General features: G+C 42.2%; 1 protein-coding gene across 1 annotated transcript in view; it reads right to left on the reverse strand.

The window, feature by feature from the left end:
• The window catches only part of SLC1A2 (solute carrier family 1 member 2), a 101756-nt gene extending 87572 nt beyond the window's left edge, over positions 1–14184 (reverse strand). The window contains exon 1 of the mRNA XM_036763549.1: positions 14094–14184. Coding sequence (XP_036619444.1) covers positions 14094–14170 — 77 coding nt within the window. The 5' untranslated portion in view covers positions 14171–14184. The remainder of the gene's footprint in view (positions 1–14093) is intronic.
• Positions 14185–15812: the final 1628 nt, after the last annotated feature.

Raw genomic sequence — 15812 nt, forward strand, 5'->3', positions numbered from 1 at the left:
AACTGATGAAGGCACAGACTCATCCAAGTATCGACATATTTGATTCATGAAATAAAACACGTAAATAAGCAAAGACAGGGGAAAGAGATGGCGGCCTGGATGTTGATAAGAGTGAAATTGGCTCAGCTTCTGTAACAGAAGTGGATTCAGCAAAGCTCCAAGCACAACCAAGAAAACAATACAAGTAATGATCACAATAATGCAAATGAAACTACGATTAAATGTGCAGTCCAATCTGGGTTCCATCGCTCTAACGATGATAGACGCTTTCTTCTGCCTGATACAAAGGTGGGAACCACAGGGGAAGAATGCTGCATGCATTGTCATCCAAACTGGTACCGTGATTCGTTTTACATGATTATTTTTCCTTAATATCAGGGAGAATTCTACTGGGGAGGGAGTATTGAAAAGTGACAACAGTTTAAGAAAATAAAAGTGTTAATTTTCTAACATCATAGATATTGAGCTGGAGGAGGTCATCTAGTCTGATCCCCTATTTTTACAATGGCAAGGACAGAGGCAGGATTCAAACCCAAGAGCCCTGACTCTCAGACCCAATGTTCTTTTCACCATACCATTAAGAGTATCTTAGCTCCTGCAATGCACCAGTTTTCTACCTTCCATGGAAAGAACCTTATGGATCTTCTAGTACATCTCATTTTACAGATGAAGAAACTGAGGCCCAGAAAAGTTAAATGACCTGGCCTAAGTCAAAAGGGAAGGGAGTATCTAGGTCTGGATTTGAATGGATGAATCCAGATCTTCTTGACTCCAAAATCTGTCATGCTGTCTCACAAACCCAAAATTCTTATTTTTCAGATGAGAAAACTGAGACCTATAGAGTTTCAACTGACTTATCCAAGGTCACACTGATAGTAAGTGAAAGATGTAGGATTCACACCCAGATCCTCTGGCTCCAATGGGGTGAGAGCAGGAAGCAGTGGCCCCGTGAGCCTAAAATTTCATCACTGGAAATGTCATGGCAAAGGATGGCAAGATGGCAAGAAACTAGGTAAAGAGTCCCAGCACTCTTAGGGAAAAGGTATAGATCTCAGGCAAGATTGCTCATGCTGGGCTTCTTCTTCTACTTGGATTTTCTTCTAAAGATCAAAATAAGAAGCTATAAGTTCCAAGGGAATCTGGACCTCATCCAGACAGTCCCCAGCTCCAAACTCTGCATTCCTTTCAGAGCTCACTTGGAACAAATACTGACAACAGATGCCCTTCACTCTGAAATAATCTCCAGTCCCAAGAACATCAGTGATGTACAAGCCTCTGGGTCTAGCGGTACATACCAATAAAACCTCTCTTCATGGAACACTTTCACATTTCATAAAGCTCTTTCAGATGCACAGCTGAACCCATTTTACAGATGAGGTCACAGATACTTGAGGAGATCTAATGAATTGCCCATAATCATGCAGCTAGAAAATACCTGTGGTCCCTCTTAGGGATGGATTCTAACTGGAATGTGAAGAGGTGTTGTACATGGTACATGATGGCATAAAGTTCAAACTGGCCTCAGCTATTTATAAGCTGTGTGACCTTGTGAAAGTCATTTAACTTGTCTGCCTCAGTTTCCTCATCTGTAAGATGGAGATCATAATAGCACCTCCCTCCCAGGGTTGTTGTGAGGATGAAATGAGATGACATTTCTACGGTGCTCTGCAAACCTTAAAGTGCTACGTAAATGCCAGCTGCTCTTATTGTGATCCAAAAGGACCTAAGAGTGAAAGGAGACCTATGAAGAGCTAAATACTAAGCTTCTTTGCATTACAGGCTTATGCCAAGATTCATGGTGGAGGAGTCTCACCCATTCCTGATCAATACAAGAGGCAAGTCTAACAGCCTGCTCTCTCTGGAGCTCTGAGCTCTAGAAAATCTAGGGCCTTATTTTGCTCTGGGTTGCTCTTGCTCAGTTCCTTTGGCAGGTAATGTTTGCTTGCTAGAGAAGGGATCTGATTATTACAGACAGAGTTGGGCCTCAAACTTGGCTCTCATGACCTTAGGGAATCAAATGACCTCTCTGTGCTTCCAGCTTCCCCATATGCAAAATAAAGCTGATGTAGAATGTGTGCCACATCCCTTTCCTCATGTTTTCTGCTCCAACTCTTAGATCCACCCTCTGCTTGCCATTGGTTGTGAGCTGGGCCCCTCTAGGACAGACATGACTGCTCACACCACTAGGAGAAGCAGGGAGTCACCAACTGCAATCCTTCTGGTAAGAAAGAGGTCCATGGGGTTTTACCATCTGGCCTGTGGATATATCCTCCATACCTCTGGCACTATGATACACCATGTCACCATACCCTAAGGAATCTTAGGTCTAGACATCCATATTGTAGCTGAACTCTCCAATGTGTTGATGATTCTAATCAGAATGAGAGCTTTTAAAAAACAGGCATGGTCTAAATTTTCTCTGTATGTCTCGAGGGTACATAACAAGCACTTGATGGCATTTCATTCATTTGTTCACTCTAACCTTTGGAGTCCAAGCTCTCACAGGTGACTCTTCACCTTATCGTACCTAAAACCATTCCTACACACTACTTCTCCACTACACACTGCCTGAACCCCAACATTCTTCTCATCTCTCCCTGACTTGAACTTTGGACTCCACCCCCAGGGCTCTGGGCTTGGATATCTTTCCTGGAATCAGGCCTTCATGACATCTCCAAACCCTTCCATCAGGCTCAAAACACCACCTCCCCCCATCACTTTTCCTTCTCACTTCCCTTTAAGTATTATTGGCTTTCATCATTAGAATGTTAGCTCCTTGAGGGAAGGCATTGTTCTGTCTGCTTGTATTTGTAACTTCAGCACTTGGGACAGTGCCTGGTCCATAAGTAAAGTAATGCTCACTTGCTCTTGGTTATTGGTCCTCTTTGAGAGTGAAGGACGAACAGCAACTTGCTCTATCATTTATTCATCTATCTCTCTATCTATCATCTCTATTATCCATCTCTCTGTCCGTCGTCTATTCCTCTATCACCTCTTTATTATTTACCTATCATCTATATTTCCCATCTTTTTGTAATCTATCTAAATCTCTCTACCATCTATCACTCTATCACCTCTTTCTATCATCTATCTATATTTCTATAGTCTCTCTCTCTCTCTCTCTCTCTCTCTCTCTCTCTCTCTCTCTCTCTCTCTTTCTTTCCTTCTCTCTAATGGCTTTAGTGCCCCCCCCCCAGCATCACAGTGAGGTTTCAGATAAAGTAGTCCTTCTTTGGGACTCAGTTTATATTTTACAAAAAGCCTTCTTTAGGGACCCTTATAGATAATTCAGCTCACAATGCTGAAAATGTCAAGGGTCCTTAAGGCAACACAACAGAGTTTTGGCGCCCCCTCCAATATTCAGATCTAATTACAAGGCCAAGTGGGAACATGTGTTTTCAATTTTTTAAAAATTTATTGATATCATGTGTTTTTATATAGCCTTCATTTATGAACATATGCCTTCTGCCTTGCCTCCAAAGGGAGCCATCCTTTGTAACAAAGATTAAAAAAAAAGAAAAAGAAAAAAATAGGTTGGTGAAATGAATTAACATACCAATGGATCCTGACAACCTCTACATAGGAGAGTGTGACTTTTTAGAAGAAGTAACAAAATTGGAATTTCATTGGGGAGCAAAGTGCTCAAACTCAGGTCATGATGTCCCAGGGCAGGGGATGACTCATTGAGGCTCTGGGCTCTGAACCAATGGGCTTCTCCTCCACTTTGTCTGGGTAACCTGGAACATCACTGGGGCAGGGAGAAGTACACGTACACCTTCAGCCTCTGACAGGCAAGAAGGAAATTGGCTTAACCAGAGCCAACATCTGTCTCTGTCCTACATAGAAAAGAACTAGAATTCTTTGCCTTACACTGTTTATTATCCAAAGGGAGCTTTGAATGCCAGCACGCATTGAAATAAATATAGAAACACATAAATAGACAGGTGGGCCAACAGGCTGATCAGAAGGCCCTGTGCTCTCTGCCACATATTATTAATATTTTTACACAGAACATTCACGTACTCACATGGGTCACTCAGTGCACAAGGCCCTCTCAATTTTAAGGTCGCCACACCTAATAACTCTTGCTAAAGACCAGACTTCCAATTACGGGTCTGCTATAAAACACTCCATAAAAAGGAAAGTCTCTGGTCCCACTTTACCAACTCAGCCTTCCCTTCTCTGCCTCCTCCAGTACAGCTCTCCAGGGTACTTTCCAATCTGAGCCATGTCTCCTGAATCCCAGCCAAAACTCTTGCCCATTTTTCTGCTGATCTATTATCTAATCATGACTCCTTCTCCAGGTGCTGTGGGAAAAGCCCAGGATGTACACCAAGGATCACAAAGTCCCAGGGATCAAAAAGTCTCTGTAACTACTTTATGACCCAGTCCAGAGTATTCCAGGCCTGACATTAATTTTTCCTAAGAAGGAGTCCCCCAGCTTCACCAGCCTGCCAAAATGATCCGAGACACAAAACAGGTTAAAAAACTGTCCTAGAAATACCACAGAGCTGGGGATCCTTCCTTCCTTTCAAAAAAGGATTCCTTCTCCTCAGCAGAGGATGTCCTGTTATCCTGACCAAGGCTTTTCCTCTCCATCTAGGACTAAGCATGAAGCAATTTATGGATTCCTAGGAAATGTAGATAAATATTAAAGTCTTTTTGCTTTCACTAATATACCTCATCATCTACACACATACACACACAGAGTGGAAGAGAAAAAGATTGCTTTTTTCATCAGGAGACTCTAGCCATGTGTCCCTTCCCTGGACAGTTTACACTGTGGGCTCCTGGTTGTGAGTTTAACTAAGGATTAGCAGGTTGAAAGTCCTACCTCTGCTTCTAGGCCCCAAATGTCAGTCTTGGAGCAGGGAGAAAGTCAATGGCCTGATGCCACCTGAAGGAACTTTCTTCCCCAGATGGAAAAACTAATGACCCAGAGCTTGGTGACGCAGCAGGCACTATCGCTGGGTGCCAGATGGGCCAGGTTAGCTGCTTCTCCTCCCCTGCCTGTGGCCAAGCTGGGGACGTCACCCAGAGGAGGTGTTCCAGCACGTGGCTCTCTCCCCTAACATTTCCAAGGTTCTCTCCTAAGATAGCCCCTTGCTACTACCAAGAGGGGACTAAACTAGTCCCCAGACCCTCCTACCATCATTTTTTAGTGAAAAGAACACTTAGCAAGTCCTAATTTGCACTATCACCCCTACTAGAGTGTAAGCTTTCTGAGGACAAGTGCTGGGTTTTATGCACCTTTACATCTTTCTCAGGGGCAGCTAGGAGGCATAGTGGATAGAGCACAGGGCCTGGAGTCAGGAAGACTCATCTTTCTGAGTTCAAATCTAGCCTCAGAAACTCATTAGCTGTGTGACCCTGGGCAGGTCACTTAACCCTGTTTGTCTCAGCTTCCTCATCTGTAAAATGATCTGAAGAACAAAATGGCAAAATACTCCAGTATCTTTGCCAAGCAAATCCTAAATGGGGTCATGAAAAGTCAGAAACAACTGAGCAACAATGCATTTCTCTCAACACCTAGTACAAGGCAACAGGGAACAAGCAATGTTTCATAAAACAGCAGGCACCTGAACAGGACTTTGAAGGCTAAGGACACTGTTTGATCTCCATCACCCTTCATGGCTCTCCATTGGCCACCAAATAAAGTCCAAACTCTTGCCCTCTGTCACACTTTGGCTCTGAAGCTTTACTCATGCCCTCCCCTACCCCATCGTGTCCGTGGCCTCCAAGGTCCAGCTTAGGTGCCACTGCCCAAAGGAAATATTATTTTATCCCTCTAGACAGAAGTGACCCTCCCCCGACACTTTCTTTGTACATCTCCTGATTTGTATTGTAACTAATTCATAATCTCTCTATCTCATCCAATCAGATCGTAGGCCCTTTAGGTAGGGGCCAGGCTTTGTTCATCTTTGCATCTGCCTCTGTAGTTGATATCTTGACCTTTCCTAGAGAAGATGCTTCCAACACGGTTGCTAACACATAGTAGGTGCTTCATTAATGCCAAGTTCAGCTCCCCTTCCACTATACCAGAAAAATTACTGCTCAGGATTGAAAAGATCAAATTCACTTGACATCAAAATCTCAGGGTAGTGGTGGAGAAATTTTCACCCTGAGGAATACCTACAAAATCTGTAAAAATTAAGTAGCCTGGGATCCCAGTGGTTTTCTCCATTCTTTTTTCTCCCTTTTCTTCTAAATTCAGCTCTCTATAGCATTGATCAAAACACCATTCAACATAGTGTGTCATTAATGACTCTGAACAAAGCCAAATTGGGTTTTTATTTGGGCACACAGATTGTTTCATTTCTTGTATTTCCATCAAGCATAGGGCTTGACACGTAGTAGGAACATGATTGATTACTTGACCTTTGGAGTTGGTCTTAGTTTTTGGTTTGGGGAGGAGTTTTGTTTTTGTTTTGTTTTTTTGGGAGGAAAGTTTGTTTTGGTTTGGGGGTAAAGGGATTTACCATCCAGTGTGGCCAATGGGATAAGGGCTCCATGTTTAATACCAACAGCTTCCTCTCCAGCCTTTGCTTGAAGTGTCTTTAGCAGCATTGCAGACAGAGAAGGATCCCATCTTGACCTGAGGTGAGAGGCCTAAGTGGGGTCTCCAGTGGTCCTAGTTTGGTCCTGGAGCAGTTCAGCTCTCTCTGGGATTCATCCCCCTAGCTGACGTCTGGGCAAGGCTTCCTCCTACTTCTTCCAACAAACATCTGACCTGCCTGTACATGGCCAATATCCTGCTCACACAAATAGTCAATATTTGTTGAAGGAGGGCCCCTGCCGCCTGCCTTTTGATCTATCTCCTTGTTAATGACGCTGGTCTAATCAGACCACACCTGACATCTGAACCCTGCTCCCAATCCATGTGCAGGCTGGTCCTTGCCTGGCTGGCACAGTACCCCAGCTACCAACCAGAAGCTAGGGAGCTTTTCCTACTTGAAGGGCCTCATCACATTTAACCTGGAGAACAAAAATGGGGGGAAGGGAAGGAAGAGGAAGGATGTGAAAGCTGTCTTCAAATATCTGAGTAGCTGACCTTTGGAAGATGGATTAAACTTATAGGACCATTGATTTAAAACTAGCAGGTACCTCGGCAGCCATGGATTACAACCCCCCCACCACCATTTTACAGAGAAGACAACTGAGGCACAGAGAAATTAAGTGATTGATTTAACTAGGTCTCAGGGGTAAGGTATGAACAGTGGGGGGAGGGGAAAGTCTCATGAAGAAGGTGAGATTTGAGCAGAGTCTTTTTAGGAAGCCAGGAATGTCAGGAGGTGAAAGTGAGAAAAGAGAGTGAATCCCCAGAATGAATGGTGCCAGACTGCAGAAGAGGCTTTGAATGCCAGGCAAAGAGTTCAAACTTGACTTAGTGGGTGAATCCAACATTTCTCCTCTTATGCCAACTTATTCTGTTTAGTCCTAGTGGGCAGAACCAGGGAATGGATGAAGGTTATGAGGAATCCAGTTGAGGCTTGATGTCAGAAAAAAAAAAATCTTCTTAACAATTAAAACTTTCCCAACGTGGAGTTGGCTGCCTTGGAAATAGGGGGTTCACTCTCACTGCAGGTCTTCAAGGAGAGGCCTCTTGTCAGGTATGTTGAAGGGGGTGATTTCCCTTGGGTGTGGGTTGGGCTGCCTGACTGCAGAAGTTTGCTTTGGAAAGATGGCGATCGGGCTACAACGGCACGTCCTCTCTAGACACCCAATTGCTATTAAGATTCCAGGACTCAGCTCTGATTGCCAGCTCTGGCCCTTCCTAATTGTGGGGCTTCTCTCGATCTCAGTTTCCTAATGTGATCGTAGTTATTGTGAGGAAAGCATTTCATAAAATGTAAAGTGATAGAAAAATGTTTGCCATCATTCTTCCCTAATGTATTTTATTTTTCACCAAAGGCCTTGCTGTCCTTTTCATTCTATACTTTAAATCCTTATCTCACCCCCAAACCCCTTTGCCAATAGCCTGTTTCTTTCCAAACTGGGATTTTCCCTGGGAATTACTGCCCAGAATTGAAAAGATTAAATTCCTTTGACGTCAAAATCTCAGTTTCTTCGATTTGCGGTTTCATGTTGCTTTTATTTTGACTAAGCTGCTCTGCTTTTTTTCTAAATACTTCGAGAAAGTCTAGAGATATAAAATTTCCAGAGATTGTGGAGCCAGGAAAAATAAAGCAGGCTTATTTTATTACTAATAAAGATAGCTAGTGTTTATAGAGTGCTTTAAGGTATGTGAAATGCTTTACATAGGTTACCTCATTTGATTCTCACAACACCCTGGGAGGAAGGTGCTATTATAATCCTCACTTCACAGCTGAGGAAACTGAGGTAAACAGAGGTTAGGTGACTTGGCCAAGGTCACACAGCTACTAAATGTCTCAGGCAGGATTTTAACTCAGGTCGTTCCTGATTATAAATCTAGCAACCTATCTACTACTCCGTCTGTCTGCTTTGGGGGAAGAGAGAAAAGTATGGAATTATCTGCTTTGGGGAACAGGGAGGATGAAATTGTATGGGAAAATTAAACTATATACAATATTTCTTCATTTATCTACCTTTTAAAAATTTATCAGAGTACGGATAGAAAAGATTATAGAGGCAATCTCATCCAACTCACTCATTTTTGTGGATGAAAAAAAATGAAGACCAGAGAGGAAGAGCAAATTGTCCAGGAAGCAAGTGAGAGGGGCAGGATTTGAACCCATTTCCTCTGACTGTGGAGCCTGTTCATTGCACTGAATCCCACTGCCTTTCAAGTTTTAAACCCGCTCTCTCAATTTGGGTGTATAAAAAGGTATTATGCACTTTTCATTTATAAAATGATCTTTCTCAATATATCGGACAATGGCATACTGTCTAATTGAACATATCTGAAAAGCTTTTGCAGTTGAAGGACAGATGACACCACACCACAATGTCACTGTGCCTTACACTATAAAGTGTGACAGATGTCCCAGACAAACAAATTCATGGCAGAATCCTGTGTTCGTAAAGGGCGGTGAAGTGGATAGAGCACTGACTGGGCTTGGAGTCAGGAAGACCCGAGTTCAAATCCAGCCTCAAACACTTACTAGCTGTATGACCCTGGGCAAGTCACTTAACCCTGCTTACCTTGGTTTTCTTAACTGTGAAATAGGCGTAATCGTAGCACCTCCCTCTAAGGGTCATTGTGAGGATCAAACTAGGTAATTGTGAAGTGCTTACACAGTGTCCGTCACATAGTAGGTTTTATATTATATACATATATATATATATATATATTTTTATAAATTTCTTTATTTATTTTTGGTTTACCACACACGGTTCTCCCCTCCCTCCTTCCCCCCTCCCTCCCCAAGACGGCATGGAGTCTCATATAACTGTCATGAATGACTTTGCATTGAATTAATTTATGCACTAGTCAAGTCGTGGAGAAGAATTTTGACCAATGGAATGAATCATGAGAAAGAAGAAACAGAACCGAAAAAAAAAAACCCCAAAAACAAAAACAAAAGAGAAGCAGAAAAGGCGAGCATGTAGTGTGCCTCAGTCTGTATTCAAACTTCGCAGTTCTTTGTCTGGATGGAGATAGCATTCTCCATCGTGAGTCCCCTGGAGTTGTCCTTGCCCCTTAGGTTGCTGAGAAAAGCGCAGTATGTCAGGGTTGGTCCTCACGGAATCCACATATCTGTGGCTGTGCACAACGTTCTCCTGGCTCTGCTCCACTCACTCAGCATTATGTCGTGTAGGTTTTTCCAGGTTGTTATGAAGTCTGCATCATCCCCATTTCTTATGGCACAATAGTATTCCATCACCTTCATATACCACAGCTTGTTCAGCCATTCCCCAATTGATGGGCTTCCCTTTGCTTTCCAATTCTTGGCTACCACAAAGAGAGCTGCTATAAATATTCTTGTACATATGGGTCCTTTTCCCGCTTGCGTGATTTCTTTGGGATACAACCCTAGAAGTGGTATTGCTGGGTCAAAGGGTATGAACATTTCTATAGCCCTTTGGGCATAGTTCCACACCGCCTTCCAAAATGGCTGGATCAGCTCACAACTCCACCAGCAATGCAACAATGTTCCAATTTCCCCACATCCTTTCCAGCATTTATCATTCTCCTGATTTGTTATTTTAGCCAATCTGACAGGAGAGATGTGGTATCTAAGAGTTGTTTTGATTTGCATTTCTCTAATCAGCAGCGATCCAGAGCATTTTTCCATATGCCTGTAGATAGCTTTAATTTCTTCCTCTGAAAACTGCCTGTTCATATCCTTTGACCATTTCTCAATTGGGGAATGGCTTGTATTCCTATATATTTGGCCCAGTTCCCTGTATATTTTAGAGAGGAGGCCTTTATCAGAGATACTAGTTGCAAAGATTTTCTCCCAATTTTCTGCTTCCCTCCTAATTCTTGTTGCATTGGCTTTTTTTGTACAAAAACATTTCAATTTGATGATATGATGATTTATCTAGAGAATCCTAGAGAATCAAGTAAAAAACTGCTTGAAATAATAAACAACTTTAGCAAAGTTGCAGGATATAAAATAAACCCACATAAATCCTCAGCATTCCTATACATTACTGACAAAGCCCAACAGCAAGAGATAGAAAGAGAAATTCCATTGAAAGTTACTGAAGGCACTATAAAATATTTGGGAGTCTATTTGCCAAGACAAACCCAGGGCCTATATGAACATAACTATGAAACACTTTTCACGCGAATAAAATCAGATCTAAATAAATGGAGAAATATCAGTTGCTCATGGTTAGGCCGAGCTAATATAATAAAAATGACAATTCTACCTAAATTAATCTATCTATTCAGTGCCATACCAATCGAACTACCAAAAACTTTTTTTACTGAGCTGGACAAAATAATAACAATATTCATTTGGAAAAACAAGACGTCTAGAGTATCTAGGATATTAATGAAAAGACATGCTAGAGATGGTGGTTTAGCCACACCAGATATTAAACTGTACTACACAGCAGCAGTCATCAAAATTGCCTGGTACTGGTTAAGAAACAGGGGTGTGGATCAGTGGAATAGGATAGGTACACAAGTAGGTGAAATCAACAAGTTTAGCAATCTACTCTTTGATAAACCCAAAGAGGCCAGTTTCTGGGCTAATAATTCACTATTTCACAAAAACTGTTGGGAAAATTGGAAAATGGTAGGGCAAAAACTGGGCATAGACCAATATCTTACACCATATACCAAAATAAAGTCCAAATGGGTTCATGATTTAGGAGTAAAAGCTGATACTATAAGTAATTTGGGAAAGCAAGGAATAGTTTACTTATCAGATTTGTGGAAAAGTAAAGAATTCATGACCCAACAAGAGATAGAGAGCATTACAAAATGCAAAATGGATAATTTTGATTATGCTTTATATTATATATTACATAGTAGGCTAGTTATTATTATCATTAAGAGCAGTTGGCACTGCCCAGCTAGTCTGACTCCAGAGTGTTTTTCATATTTTTGATAGAAACTTAACAAACCTAATTAGAACGTTGGCAGCTTTCCTCCAGGTTTCATTTGTTTTTGGCAAAGGAACATCCAGGTGTTTTCTGGACCTAGTGCCCTCCACAGCATTAAACAGATAAAGAAAAGCACTCCAGGGAGCCTGAGGAAGCCAGTGTGGAAAGGCTCCTAGATTTGCAGTGCCAGAATCTGAGTTCAGATCCTGCCTCTTCAGGTCATTTACTGCTCTCTAGCCCTTGGGGAATTGAGGGGTTTTTCTACAGGGTCTCCCAGGTAACTTCCAGCTCTAATTCAATGATCTGAGGAACTTTTCTCACACAGAACCAGCTCTAAAAAGGAGACCAGAGCAACAGGAGAATCAGAAACTGCTGGCAGCAGATGGCCGTTATTTTTCCTAGGTTTACAGAATTTTGATTTTGTTCAGAGAGACGCCAAACTAAGAGATGAGGCCAGTCTGATTTCTCCACCTTCTGCACATGGGCAAAGAAAATCATTTGACTCACCTTGGGGCCTCACCATCCTGCTTCTGGCAGGCCTGGACCCACCCAGGACCAAACACTTGAGGCTGCTCTGTCTGAGGCTCCTTCCTGACCTCAAGGCCCCAGTGGCTGCCTGCTTTGGAACCCAACTAAATGTATCTTCAGAGCTTGCCTCCCTAACTCTTACACTTCTTCCTTGAAATGGAAGGCCTAAGGGATTGGCAGCAACCTGTGATAGCCAACAATAGAGTTCTTGTCCTTTCTTGAGAAAGCCTGACAAGCACAAAGGAAAGTGAAGGAAGATTGGGGAGCTCTTCGAATCCAACTGTGCACTTGGCCAGCCTGGCCTTAGCAAAGGTCCAAGAGAAAATCAGCAATTTTAGATCACCTGACACAGTGGCTGCTAAAGAGATGAGTTTTAGAGTCTTGAGGGAGTTCCATAATTGAATCCAGGAGGTTCCTTTCTTAAGTATAGTGTTCCATTAACTTTTGGATCTCTCTCTCTGTCTCCTGTCTCTGTCTGTCTGTCTCTCTTTCTCTCTGTCTCTCTCTGATTTCTTTGTCTCTCTTTCCCTGTCTCTCTCTTCTCTCTTTCTCTCTCTCTGCCTCTGTTTCTGTCTCTCTCTGTCTCTCTTTGTCTCTCTCTCTCTTTCCCTCTGTCTCTCTCTTTTCTCTCTTTCTCTCTCTCGTTTCTCTCTTTGTCTCTATCTCTTCTTTCTCTTCTTCCTCTCTCTCCCCCCCTCTCTCCCTCTCTCTCCCTCTGTCTCTCTCTGTCTTTCTAGTTGTCTCTGTGTCTGTCTCCGTGTCTCTGTCTCTGTCTCTGTTTCTCTCTCTCTCTCTTACCCTCTGTCTCTGGCTATCTGACTGTCTGTCTGTCTTTCTCTCTCTTCCCCCTTCCATATTCTCCCTTTCCTTTAAATATTGACTTTTATTTTTGCTCCGCAATAATTTCCCCTCAAATTGCACCTCCCTCCCTCAATCTTCAGTTGCAACAAAGGAATGATGCTTAGATAAATCTAACTGAACAACAAGCCTGTCCAGTACCTTAAGTCACATTCAGCATCCCAGTTCGGCCCCCTCTTTACTGAGCAGAGAGCACTGCATCTCCTTGGCAATGAGTGCTCCAGGACAGACACTGTTTATGATGGCAATCACTGATTCTCAAAGAGCATCTTGCAGCGGGTTGGGGGGGGGATTTGTTTGCTTCAGCACGCTCTCAGGGGCATAACTGTTCTGCTCTATGATAATCATCCTGCGGCCTTAGATGTGGAAATAATTTGAGGGGGATGAAATTTAGGTAGCATCCACCTTTTTAAAAAATACCATATCTTTCATTTTGCAGTTGTTCTCAAACACAAAGAAAGACAACTGTGGTGTAATGGATACAGAGAAGGTCTTGGATCCAGGAAAACATGCATCTAGTCCTGCCTCTGATAGCGTCACTTAAAGGCTGTTTGAACCTGAGCTATCTTAGTGCTCCAGGCCAGCAGTGTCAAAATCATTTGATCCTCATAACAGTCTTGGGAGGTAGGTACTACTACTATCTCCACTTTACAGATGAAAAAATTTAGGCCAACAGAGGGTAAGTGACTTGTCCAGGGTCACACAGTAAATGTCTGAGGTCAGATTTAAACTCAGGAATTATATAAATGCTATTATTAGAAATTTTCAAGGAATCGGAGGAAGGCTGCTAATGCTTTCTTTATGGAGGATTTAGAGAAATATGTGCACTAGAACCATTCTGGAAGAAAGGGCATCAGGTCGGTTGAAATCTCCACCTGGGAGGGGGAGACTTTCACCCTCATGAAATAAAGAACCCCTGAAGTCCTGAGATATAAGTTTGCTTGGCAGAAGAAGAGGCTTGGAAGGAGCCAGGGAAGGTACTCTACTTTTCTGAGAAAAACCCATTTCATAAGACAGTAACTACTTGGCAAAAAATGTTCAAAGATTCTTTTCTGCTTTTTGACAAGGATTGGCTATCAAGACAGTCTCAATAATCTGTTTTTCTGCCTCTGTTTCTCCTCATGCTCTGAAAATATAAATGCCATGAGATCACAGAATGAGTCTCACTCCAGTCCCACTAATGCCTGATGGTTAAGACAATGCACAAAATCCTAAAGAAATCTGACCTGAGTTCTTTTCCAGACCCCAAGAACACACTGGTCTGATGAGCCTGTGATCCTATGTAGCTGGAGGAAGCTCTCATCTCGCAATGATGATCTGTTTTATAGTGGAGGGAACCTTGAAGTAAGCTCTTGTCAGGTGTGTGCAGTTTATTTAGTTGGTGTTTGATGTCAAAGAAATGATAAACTGTCCTATTGATTAATCCCTCTTAACCCTAGAACTCAAGGTTGCTAAGTGTTTATTTGGGTATTGGGCAATTCTGAGATCATTGGGAGAGTCCTTAGTCTTTGATGTCCAATGTTTTTGTAGATTTTCATCCTGCTGGGATGGCCATTTACATGTGAGGACCTGAGGTGGCCACTGAGCTGGCCATAGTTCACTGATGAGCCTTTCTTGGTATTTACATTCAGTAATACAGTTCTTTCATATTCTCCATAGTGACTTGCCCAGGGTCACACAGTTAGTAAATGTCTGAGGTCAAATTCAAACTCAGGAATTATATAAATGCTATTATTAGAAATATTCAAGGAATCAGAGGAAGGCTTCTAATGCTAATGAAAGAATGGTATTTTTTAAAAAGATGGATGCTACCTAAATTTCATCCCCCTCAAGTCTCCACCTTTCAGACTTAACACTGCTATTAGTTGACATTTAGCCTTTCTACCTCTGACATTTAGCTGTTAAGATATTTTGCAGGGTTACAAATGGCTGGTTTCTCATAGAAACCATGGGTTCTACTCTGTTTGATTCCAGATAAATTCTAGGGATCCTCTGGGGCCCAAAATCTTCTCTTCTATATAAAAAACCATTTTAAATATACCTTACTCAGATTCTACTAAAAGGTTTTTTTTAGTAGATCTAAATATTAGGGGGAACCCACATAGTGTTGGACATTGACCAACACAGGGAATAATTGAAGGAAATGCTACATTTCAGTTAGAAGCTAATGAAAATAAAGATATATTTTTTTCCAATCTAAGCTCATAGACTCCATAAAAATCTGTCACCGGATAAGAACCCAGGTTAAGAACCCCTTATTTAAATGGAAGCTCTCTTTAATTTGAGCCCACCCAGAACCTTCTCTACTAACAGTGCCAAACACATTAACAATTATAGAATCATAACAAAGCCTCGGTGGCTGGATTGATCAAGGAATGTCATAGATGCTCAACATTTGCATGAGAGACTTCTCATTGAAGGTGAGCCTTCAAGGCAGGATTTTGGTCAACTAAGTCAAATAGTTTTTTTTGGAATCAAAACACAATAAACACAGAGGGATCTTCCATTTGATGCACCTTTCAGCCAACTGTCCTTGCAAAGATAGGAAGTTATAGCTAAAATCTGCTATAGAAAATTGTGTTTACATATTTTGGTCAAAGGTACCTTTGATATATGTGTGGTATATTCTTGTGAGGAAGAGAAATGAGAAAGTAGACATGTAGGTAAATATGATGTTTTCACAAAAAGATTTATCACCTAGGGACCAACCTGCTGCTACTGAGATTCCCTGGATGTAGCTGGTTTGACTCTAAAGCATCAGACTCCCTGCACTTGAAGTCTTTCCAACAGAGTAGAAGCTACCACAGCTCATTCTTCAAGGACATGGCCTTCAAGAGCCCAGGGTGCCTTCTCTCTGTTGCTCAAACACTGCACTACATCTCTTGTCTTTGCATGGCTCTGTTCCCCTTGTCTGAGGGGCACTCACAGCTCAACTCCATCCTGAA

This window comes from Trichosurus vulpecula, chromosome 6, assembly GCF_011100635.1.
Source record: "Trichosurus vulpecula isolate mTriVul1 chromosome 6, mTriVul1.pri, whole genome shotgun sequence".
Classification (NCBI taxonomy): Eukaryota; Metazoa; Chordata; class Mammalia; order Diprotodontia; family Phalangeridae; genus Trichosurus; species Trichosurus vulpecula.